The following is an 11,942-nucleotide window of genomic DNA, read 5'->3' as shown; positions in this document are numbered from 1 at the left end:
GATCTAATACACACAAAATATTTATGAATTTGCACGATTCCTGTAAATAAAAAATGAACGCGAAAAATGATTTGAGTATACGAAAACGTTCCACAACTTAATACAGAGGTTCTCATAAAACTTTTTGAGAAAAAAATTAGGTGTTTAGGACACCAGATTCGTAGGCTAATGCATAGGAAAAATTGAAGAATTTGTGCAATTTCTTATAATTTATAAATGAGGAAATGGATGCAAAAAAAAATGGTGTGAGTACATGTAAAGGTTCCCAAACTCACTACAGAGATCCTTATAAAGTTTTTTAATTAAAAAAGATTGGGTGCTCCGAGCATTAGATCCATGGGATAATGCACACGAAAAATTAAGAATTTGAGTGATTTCTAAAAGGTTCTTTAAATGAGGAAATGGACGCGAAAAAATGGTGTGAGTATATCTGAAGGTCCCCAACTCAATAGTGAGGTCCTTATAGAGTTTTTTGAGAAAAAAATCGGGTGCTCCCGGATCACAAGTTCTATGAGATATACACACGAAAAATTAAGGAATTTGCACGATTCATAAAAAGGAAATGTAAATGCAAAAATGAGAAAAAATGTATGAATATACGTGAATGTTCTCCAACTCAATACAAAGATCCTTATGAAATTTTTCTAGAAAAATAAAATTTTGTGCTCCGAACGTCAAATTCATGGGCTAATACACACGAAAAATTGAGAAACTTGCGCGATTCCTAAAAAGGGCTTGTAAACGTGGAAATTGGCGCAAAAATATAGTGAGTATATGTGAAGATTTACCAACTCAATGGTGAGGTTCTCATAATTTTTTTTTTGTGAAAAAAAATTGGGTGCTCCGGCGCCAGATCAATGGGCTAATACGCACAAAAAATTGATGAATCTACGCGATCCTTAAAAAAGGGTTTGTAAATGAGAAAAGGGGTGCGAGAAAAATGGTGTGAGTATAGGTGAAGGTTCCCAATGTTAATACGGAGATACTTATAAAGTTTTTTGAGAAAATCATGTTGGTTTCTATGGGCGCTAGATTCATGGGTAAATACGCCTATAAATGTAGAAACGGGCGGGAAAAATAATTGTGTTGGTATATGTGAAGGTTTCCCAACTTAATACGAAGGTCCTCATAATTTTTTTGAGAAAACAATTATGGTTGCTATGGACGCCAGATCCATGGGCTAATTACACACGAAAAATTGAGGAATTTGCGCGATTCATAAAAAAGGGTCTGTAAGATCGGAAATGGACGGGAAAAAAATGGTGTGAGTATACATGAAGGTTCTCCAACTCAATACAGAGGTCCTTGTAAAGTTTTTTGAGAAAAAAGTTTTTGGGTGCTCTGGACGCCAAATTCTTGACGCACGAATAATTGATAAATTTGCGTGATTCATAAAAAGCGTATGTAAATGAGGAAATGGGTGCGAAAAAAATGGTGCGAGTATGATGAAGGTTCCCAAACTTAATATGGAGGTCCTTATAAAACTTTTTGAGAATTTTTTTTTAGGTGCTATGGACGCTAGATCCATGGGTAAATACACAAAACATTGAGAAATTTGTGTGATTCCTAAAAAAAGGCATGTAAATGAAGAAATGGGCGCAGAAAAAATGGTGTGGATATGCGTGAAGGTTCCCCAACTCAATACGGAGGTCCTCACGAGAGTTATGATGTTAGTTCTGAGATCTGACATCACGACCCGAACCTACACCATTTCTGGTCCCTAAGCAAAACCTCAGCTTGCGTTCTTCGAACTTATGTTAGATCGGTGAAACACCGATTAGAGAAAACATAGCACCAATCACCTCGAAGTTCATGGTCCTTAGTCTTACTAAGTAGGACAACTCTTTTTGGTGTGGGAGACACCGAATTCCACATAAAAATATTATGTTTTCCTAACTATTTTTGTTTCCTATTTCTTTTTATATACCTACAATTTTTATTTGTTTTCATTTGAAATCCAAATTTAAATATTTTAGTAGTATTACAAGTTGAATTTTATAAATTTTAACCACGCATATGATTATCAACATATTGATATAATATTTTTACATAATATAAAACTGGATATTATAAATTTTAACCACGCATATGATTATCAACATATTGATATAATATTTTTACATAATATAAAACTGGATATTATAAATTTGTAATGTACTTGAAAATTGGAAGCAGCAACAGTAGCCCATTGTTAAATAAATATCAAGTTGATCAAAATTACTAAACCCTGCATAACAAAATAATACCTACATAACTATTACCCGCATAACTAACCCCAACATTACTAAACCCTGCATAACAAAACCTGTATAACTAATACCTGCATAAAATGTCTACTGCGTCTCGGATTCGAGCAACATAGATCACCTGATGTAAGAATTAACACATGCATACAGGAAGAGGAGTAAAATCTCAAGTTTGGTTTGAGATATTAGCTAATCCCACCATTTGTACTAAAAACGGGTGCGATTACAAATCGCATCGGATATCCTTGCTTATCTCATTCCGCATACCAAACGACCCCGAAGGGAATAAACAACCAGATCATAAACAATCAATCTCAGAAAGATAATAAGAAGCACAGCATAGAAGTACCTAAAGCTCTTATTTAGTCAGCTTAAATTAAACTTCAACAAATTCAACTACAACATTACCCTAAAATGTTATCTACACTGAAGGAAATTGTTTAATGACAACTTATAAAGTACTATAATATAAATTGAGAGATAACATGATTAGAACCCTGTTCTTTATCATGCCTTCAAGGTCTTTGACAACATTTAGTGATACATCCTAACCATCGGATCGGTTTCACTTTTTCCGCAGCAAGGTGGCTACTTGACTACATCTGCAGCTCTCGGTGAAGCCGTTTGAAGAGGGACCTTGTATTTGAGGCCCTGGAAGAAATGATTAGCCAGAAGTTAGTATATAGTAATTTTGAATATGAAGAAATAGTTGACGGAAGACATACAACAACTACAACAAACCCAGTGTAGCCCCAAAAGACGATCTGCGATGCAACAACAACATATCCAGTGTAGAGTGTACGCAGAAAATCAAAGTAGTTATGAAGAAGGAAATACGCAGTGAAGAAAACATGTCATTAGTAAGGAAAAGCAGTAAAGCGCATTCAGAAAAAAGAACTAGATAGTTTGAAGAATTTGAACTAGGTACCCATACTTATTCCACATCCATTTGACGTTGCACGTCAGGTCACATGAAGGATCCGATGTTACATAGTAACACAGAGCTCCGAGCCTCTTAGTCATTGAAACACAATCTTCCATAATGTTCAGCTGGAACTCTCAATCCAACATGTCAATACCTTCTCTGAACTACAAACTTACATGCTGCTGTTATGTCCTTATCATTGCCTAATTTAAGAGTCTACAGATGCCAAACATAGTCTACCATTTGCAAAGTCGAGGAAGAAAAAAAGACATAGCAGAAGGATCCACAATCAATTAGAGCTATAGGGTCCTCTTAATGGCTAGTGCTATGGCAATTTAAATAACATAAACATGATCTTGCCTTGGAACTTCTCGATTAGAAACCAGGGGGCTTATGATAAAATGTTTCATACTTTAAACTATGAACTTTGCCAAATGAGATATCATTTGGTTAAGCCAGGAACACTTTATCCTCGAGAAAAACACTTCCTAAGGTGACTTGTAAGATGTGAAGTTTCAGCCTTCAAAAGATAAGAGATCTTGTAGGCCAAGTTGCATACACTATTCAAAAGTACTTCCCGCTGTGTGTCAGATCCTCCAAAATCTATGCACTTATTGAGGATCCGATACGGGTGCAGCAACAATTTTGGAGGTCAAAGCAACTAGTGAAATAGAAATGTAACCAACAAAAATGCACTTAGCTATCATAGTAATCTTAAAATCAACAACTTCATCGAACATTGTTAAAGATCGAGTACATATCCGTTACACACACGTACATTCTAGGACATGCACGCTGTTATAAACAGTTTATGATTTCAGTCAAGCAAAGATAATTCTTATATTCAACCTCATGACTAGAAGAAGTAAAAATCTAACAGAAAAGAATAGTACCTCTGTCACAAATCTTTTCAGGTAAAGGCTGAAAGGTCCGCCGGTGCATCAATCCAAATGCTCTCAAAAGGATCTTGTTCTCCCCAATCGTAACACTGCTTTCGCGGGTAGTATCTGTTTTTATCGAGAGAATAGGATATGCAGCGCCTTCCATAAAAACGAACCTTAGAGAAATAAATACTATTTCTCATCACACCAAGAATGTCTGTCCTTGCTTGGGATGAAAGGAAACTAGCAAAAAGAGTCAAACCACCTAAAGTTTGCATCTCCACCCAAATTTTATTAATTTGGTCCAACTTATATACCACGGGGTTTGCAGTAGAGCAAGTATATATCACATAGATATCTCCATTGTGCTCTGCCATGAATTTTCCTTTCCACCAATTTTTGACGAAAAAGTTCTCGGGGCATCTCGGAGGTGGAACCACACGAACAAGCCAAGTATGTTCTTCTGGATCATAGACTCCCAACCAGCCAGTAAGACTCAGACAATAAAAGAGACCATTGCAGAAAACTAACTTATTCCAAATGCTGCTCACAAATGGCAAACGGTTTTGGTAATTGGCAGTTGTCCATTCAGTTGCTCCTGGTTTACATGTGCTAATTGCAACCAAAGTGGGGCTGACATGCTTAACTGTGAAAACAATACAGTCAGGGGATGTTGGGGCTGCCGAAAAAGCAACTATCTGGTATGTTAATTCTAGTCCTGGCAAATTGATCACGTCCTTCGTATAAGGATTGAAGAAGAACACACGCAAAGTTCTGGGCTTGTATAGCAGCAACCAGCCATCCTTTGCATAACAAAGCCTTGAGCCACGTAACTCTGGTAACTCAACAGAATAAGTTTGCCTCACTGAAGGGTCATAGAATTCAACCAAGTCACCGAATTTCGGGAAAAACATAAGCCAAGGTGGTTTATTCGCAACTCTTACAGAAAGGGCAGCAGCAAGCCATTGCTTGCAAACAGCAGAAGCAAGGATATTTTCCTTCAAGTTTAACCGGCAGAGAATCTGTTCTAGAATATCAACCGGCACACAAAACAATGAGTTTTGCTCATCAGATTCTTCACGCTCCTCATTTGAAGCAGCACCATTATTTGGAGCTGTCGCAGCCAATCTAGAAATATAAAAGTCATCTTTAGATTCAAAATGGATAGTGAAATAAAAAAGTAAAAACAGATACCTAACCCTTAAAGTTAAGGTTATCCACAAAATATAAAGTACACATTACCTCCACTTCTACTCTCGCCCCAACAACAACAACATACCCAGTGTGACCCCACTTGTAATCCCACAAGTGGGATCTAGGGAGGGTAACGTGTATGCAGACCTTACCCCTACCTTGGGAGGCAAAGAGGCTGTTTCCGGTAAAAACTCGGCTCAAGGAAAGCATATCAAAACAGATTGAAAAAGAAATAACGGAAGTGAAGAAATTATGGAATACTATAGAAAGTAAGACGAAGCATTATGAAAAAAAAAGAAACAATAGCTACAAAAGGAAGAAGAGGGAAACAAAAATAGAATCCAAATGTGTCACCGCGTGTAAACACACCAGATGAGGCATTTCCCTTAAGAGCCTTAGCAAAATAATATACAGAATTATAAAAAATAGCTACAGTTGGCTTTCCGCATTAAAATCAAAAACATTCTTCTTTTAGTGCAACTCCTCACACGCAAATGACGACACGAAAGACGACAAATCCTAAACAGATACGTATCGGTGAACTAATTTCGCTTTTGAGTAACTTCTCACATGCAACGGACATCATCAAAGACGACAAAGACATACCGTTAATCAGGTTACACGTTACTTCCAGCATTAAAATCCAACACATTCAGCTTTTTTTCTCACACGCAAAGGACAACATCAAAGGCGACACCGTTACTGGTGGCTTCACGCACCGAATCCAAAAAATACTGTTTTTAAGTAACTTCTCGCACGCAACAGACAACATCAAAGACGACAAAGACATATATCCTTAATCAGGTTACACGTGACTTCCAGCATTAAAATCAAAACATTCTGCTTTTTTTTTCTCACACGCGAAGGAAAACATCAAAGACGACAAAAACATATCCCCAATCAGGTAATTACAGGTGACTTTCAGCATTAAAATCAAAACAGTCTGCTTTTTTTTCTCCCGCGCAAAGGGAAACCTCAAAAGACGACAAGAAGATATCCTCAATTAGGTAATTACAGGCGACCTTCAGCATTAAAATAAAAACATTTCTACTTTTTTTTTCTCCCGCTCTAAGGGAATCATCAAAGACGACAAAATCCTTAACTAGTTACAGGTAGCTTTCATCAATGACATCGAAACATACTGCTTTTAGAGTAACTTCTAACACACAACGGACAACATCAAAGCCGACATATCCTATATCATCCAACAAATTCAACATACGTTAAGCTGATTAACTGTCAGAACAACACCGAAACACTTGACTATCTGTATAAACAGTTATGTTCCCACTAGGAAAACAAAACCGTTATAACTGTTTCGATCAGAGTAAGAATAACTATTAACACCAACAAATCATTACACAAGTCCCCAATAGCAACATTTATTCAGCTATACAAGTCATCAATCATCATCATCAACATCATATATGCCCATTCCCTAACATTAAAAAAGTCACAGATATCTTATGCAAAAAGTGAACATTTTTAGTACAACAGATTGAATTGAAGTATAAAATGGTTAACATATAAACATCCATAAATTCCCAGATAAACAGATCAACTGATAAATTCATAAAACCCCTAATTTGGGCATCCACCAAAATTGTCAAAATTCACCTCAAACACAACAAAACCCAAAAAAAAACCATCACATAAATTGAATCCACTCATTTCATTTCAAATCAATTTCTCTTCCACCTCTTTTAAAACTTTGGGTGTGGGGTTTGAGAGGGGTGGGGGTGTTTGGGAATTCTTTAAAACTCAATCACTTGTAAAAAGACCACACCTTTCAACTCAAACAGTGAAATCAAAGCTGGATCCACACAACAAAAAACATCAAACGTAAACAAAATCAAAAACCCATATAGAATTCATTAAAATTCAAGTCTTTACACTCAAATTAAACTCAAAACACCCAAAAAAAACTTGAAAACACACATAAAGATTCATAAAGTTTCAATCTTTAGAGGACTTACGACTTCATTTTTCTTCTTTTTCTTCCAGCCATGGCTGCAAGAACTCAGCTTTGGGCGTTTCTATCTAAGTTAAAGCAAAGCAGTATATGTTTTTTTTTTCAGTGTGCGAAGACAGAAAGGAGAAAAATAAGGCAAAAGAGGATTTATATATAAAGTTAGAGAAAATGGCAACTGGCAACTGGCAAAGACTGTTGTCAACTGATATCAGTACGTGAGAGTTACCACCACACGTGTAGTTTCAAAGGGTATCTTCTTCTCTTCTTTTTTTTTTTTAATCGAAAAAATCATGGTCCGACCTCATCATCTCGACTTTTGTAAGAACTACAAGACGTTATTGACAGCCGAGCATCAAAGACCGACCATAATTCCTTGTTTGATATGATTTAGAAGAGAGTTCAACTGTAGAGGTTTATGAATTTATGAAATGAACTTAAGTTAACGTAAAATAAATGAATTCAAAAATTACTATTTATAAATATTTTGGGGATACAAATCCAATGTATGAACAAAAAAGATGTCTTTTCTTATTTATTTTGGAATAGTTTACGTTCAAAGCTCGAACAACATTTGTTATTTAGTAATTATAAGTACATCTCTCCAAAAAAACTGACCTTATCATCTCGATTCCCGTGAGAACTACAAGACGAATGTGACAGCTGAGCATCAAAGACCGACCATAATATCTTGCTGGATATAATTCAGAGGAGAATTCAAGTGCGGAAGTTTATGAGTTTGTAAAATGAACTTAAGTTGACGTAAAGTGATAAATGAATATAAAATTGATTGTTTATAGATATTTCGTAGATACAAATTCATTAATCCAATGTATGAACAAAAGGGTGTTTTTCTTTTGAATAATTTAAGTTCAAAACACAAAAAAATAAAAATTATGCAATCACATTAGTTAATTATTAAGTACTACTTATATATAGATCTCTCAAAAAGACGGACTTCTTCAACCAGATCTCGTTGAATTATGAGATCACCTTGGGTCGGCTTTGATACTCGAGAGTCGAGTATCAAAGACCGACCATATAACCTTATTTATAATTTTAATTTCAAGCTAACATAAAATAATAATTGAATTTCCAATCAACTATTAAGTAGTAACTAGGTCTAAATAATAATTATTACTAATAAATTTCATTAAACTGTGAAATTTTACTCTCCTCAAATTATCTCCTATAATAGATAAACATAACTCGATAATATAAAAGATAATTGTAATTAACTGCTTTTTACAGTATCAACATCATTATTATTATTATTATTATTATTATTATTATTATTATTATTATTATTATTGTTAGTGTTGTTGTGTTTAGAGTGATTTTAACACTGAGCTAATTAAGAAATTGTCACATAGGAAAAAAGGATTATTGTGCTTTGTCATAATTAATAATTATGTTGTTTCTGATTATTCGCTAATTAGATTCAGTGAACATGACCACCTTTTTTAGAAAATTCTTAAATGGAATCTAAAATGGATTAATTAAAAGTTTTCTATAAGTGGATTATTACATTACTGATTTTTAAAAAATTAATATCATTCTTTTTTTTATAAAAAAAAAAGTAGTAGTAATAGTTAACCTTAAATTCATTTTACTTGGGATTCTAAAATTAGTCATTCATTTTATAATTAACTTAGTTAAACCTAACAGTGGTTGGTACATTTTAGGATAAAGTTTTGAAAATGGATTTAGTGTACATACAATTTTTTTCCCCAAAATGGAATATTTGTTGTTATCTAATACTTCGTACATTGTTGATTTGAAATAGAACGATTAATATGGGCTAGCTCATTCCGTTCGGGCTAATTCATATATGTTTTGATATTTTATGAGTCAGGTTGAGATAGCCCATTTTTGATGAATGGTGTGGGTCATAAAATAGTTAGCTCAACACATAAGTACGTGGGCTACAGGCTTGCCGGGTCAGTTTACTTTTTTAAAAATTATATTTTTTTAATTATAAATTATAATTTAAAAATATTATCATAAATATCAACAAAACAACATTACATGAGTTAATGTTACTACTTGTTAATTAAATCCACAAATAAAATTGTCTTTATAATATTTATTAAGTTTTTTTTTCAAGTAAAAGTATAAATATCTAAATAGATATATTAACCTAATTGTTTTGACTTTGGACTCTCTTTAATTTTAAATTTTGACATTATATTATACATTTTGATTAATTTTTATCGGCCAACGGGCTGACCATATCAATATTTCTCAAGCCCCACAAATCAGCAGACTTATTCAGGCCAGGCTAAGAAGCTCTTTTCTTAAATGGACTCCAAAAATCTTAGCTCAACCTTATTAAATCCCGAAATAGGCCAGGTCAACCAAACGACATAGCCCATATTGACGGCACTAAAATAGTAGTAATACTCTTTATAATTAAATTAATAAAATCAGTTGGCTTTTAAAAAATTAATTAAAATGATTCTCTTTGTTAGGAAATTCTCAAATTGGAAACTAAATTGGATTTTGTGTACTTACAAGTTACAAGTTTGCCAACAAAGGATTGTTAATGCTATCTAACGTTTGCTGTTTATTTGGATAAAATTTTGATATTAAATGGTTTGAGTTTAAACTAATAGGACCCATTTTACTTTAAATAAATTGTACTTGTTGGATTTTATATAATTTCCTTTATGATTTTAAAAATATTTATATTTATTCTTCGTTATACTTTTTAAATGAATTTACTCTCATCGTTAGCCTAATGTTTTAAATGTGACTTTTGTCTTAAAAGGAGCCAAATGTACATGCAAAAATATAGAGGTAAAATTGGTCCGTTTTCAAGTATAAAGATGCATCTTCTCTCTTTCGTATAATTTTCTTTATTTTTATGTCTTCTAATTTGTATGTGGTAATTTATATTTATTATTTCGTCGTGACTGACATTATTGTTAGACATTTCAGAATCACAAATAAGAATTTAGGATTTTTCAAAGTATTCGGTGTATGTTAATCAATTGATTATTCGAAATTTGTTTAATCGATTCTATTTTACTCCAAACTTGGTGAGTCAATCTAATACACATTGTAACCAATACTCATTGTTTCGTCAGGGACTTAAATTATTATTGTTGTCATTTTGGGATCACGCAACATAAATTCAAATTTTTCAGTATATTATAATCCATTGATGTTTAGAAAATTATTTGATGACTTTGTCGGATCTTATATTTGGTGGTTTCATCTCAAATAACCTGGTGACCAATATTCATTACTTCACCGAGATTGACATCGCTTTTTTGGCATTTCAAGATTACCAAATAAAAATTTAAATTTTTTTTAGAGATTTTGGTGTGTGTTAGTCTATTGTATTTTCTGAATTCATTCAACAGACTTCGTTGGAACCTAAATTTGGTGGATCTGTTTGTAACAATCTAGTAACCAATATTCATTGTTTCGTCACGACCAACATTGTTTTTTTGGCCTTTGGGTGTCATGAAACAAAAAAAATTAAATTTTTTAAAGCTTGAGTGTATGTTAGTTAGTCCATTGATTTTTTTGAAATTCACGTGATCGAACCCTTAAATTTGAGATGAAAAATACTTTATTACCTTCTTGAGATGAAAAAAAATTATTCAGGAGAAGTTCAATCTTGTATAACTAATTCTTATATAAAAAAAAATTCCTCATACACGTTCAATATTTTCATCAAAATCCAACTAAATTTGAAATTGCATCAGAAAATCTCATATATAGGGAATAGCCCTTCCTAACAAAGCTAAGGCAACTAAGTGCTTATCAGAGTTCTAACTTAGAATGAAATAGCATAAAGTGTTATTTGGCTTGTTGATAGTAAACCCTAACCACTTTACTTTACTAAGCAAGGAACTAAACATGACTAGTTTGATGTAACTACTAAAAATAGTGAGACCAAAAACTTGAAAAAAAAGGCCCACAATTAAGGGCCTAGACCCTAAAATACATCCATGGGCTGAACTTGATGTTAGCCCATATTACATCAATGTAAAGAGATCCATTTGACTATTTCTTGCTCAATAAAGCCCATTAAGGGAAATCATCATTTAATACATAATATCAGTGTGGTCACTATCCACTAGTTAGTGACTATGATGGTTTTTTATTAAATTAAACTCCAAGAATCTTTGGGACCAATTTATGTGACAGATAGAATTTTAAAAGAAATCCAATAATACTGGTGATTTGGTTGGTAGCAATACAAGTATATATAGAACATGGTATTCTTCGCGATGATATTTTCATTATTTCAATTTATGTGAAATAATTTGACTAAGAAAGAAATAATGATTATTTTTTTTACACTTTTAGTGCCCAAGAGATATATATGAGTGTTAAAAACATGTATTATTGGTTCTTGAGCAGAACCATTTGATAGCTTTCTACATAGATAAATGATACTCCCTCCGTCCCATTTTATGTGGTACCATAGGTCAGTGTTTCAAAGAAAATGTCACATTTTCTTATATGATAAGTATTTAAATGTATAATTCCTCTTTTACCCTTGTTGGTCCCACTTAAGTATTCTAATACATTTTATGAGGAGAGAGAAAAGTGAGTTTACTTTTTTAAAAGACAATTTGGTAAACATTTCAAAGTCTTCATTTTTTCTTAAATTTCGTGCGGGGCCAAATGTTGTCACATTAAATGGAACGGAGGAAATAAAATCAGCAATTATTAACATTGAATTGTTGGTATTTTTATGAGGGGGTGGG

The 11,942-nt window shown here is 33.3% G+C and overlaps 1 protein-coding gene across 1 annotated transcript; it reads right to left on the bottom strand.

Moving 5' to 3' along the window:
* Positions 1-2,579: 2,579 nt before the first annotated feature.
* Positions 2,580-7,366, bottom strand: LOC107031668 (F-box/kelch-repeat protein At1g57790-like). Its single transcript, XM_015233110.2, has 3 exons — positions 7,223-7,366; positions 4,065-5,180; positions 2,580-2,897 (listed from the first exon to the last, which is right to left on the bottom strand). The coding sequence occupies exons 1-2, from the start codon at positions 7,252-7,254 to the stop codon at positions 4,082-4,084; spliced, it is 1,131 nt and encodes a 376-aa protein (XP_015088596.1). The 5' UTR covers positions 7,255-7,366; the 3' UTR covers positions 2,580-2,897; positions 4,065-4,081.
* Between the last annotated feature and the right edge of the window lie 4,576 nt (positions 7,367-11,942).

The sequence above is a fragment of the Solanum pennellii genome, chromosome 9 (genome assembly GCF_001406875.1).
Source record: "Solanum pennellii chromosome 9, SPENNV200".
In the NCBI taxonomy this organism is placed as follows: Eukaryota; Viridiplantae; Streptophyta; class Magnoliopsida; order Solanales; family Solanaceae; genus Solanum; species Solanum pennellii.
This window is presented reverse-complemented; position numbering and strand designations above follow the sequence as displayed.

Excerpts from the sequence above, each read along its gene's own strand:
- LOC107031668 (XM_015233110.2), bottom strand. The coding sequence starts at position 7,254 with ATGGCTGGAAGAAAAAGAAGAAAAATGAAGTC. Across the intron at positions 5,181-7,222 it reads AAAAGAAGAAAAATGAAGTC|ATTGGCTGCGACAGCTCCAA; the intron begins GTAAGTCCTCTA and ends TTATATTTCTAG.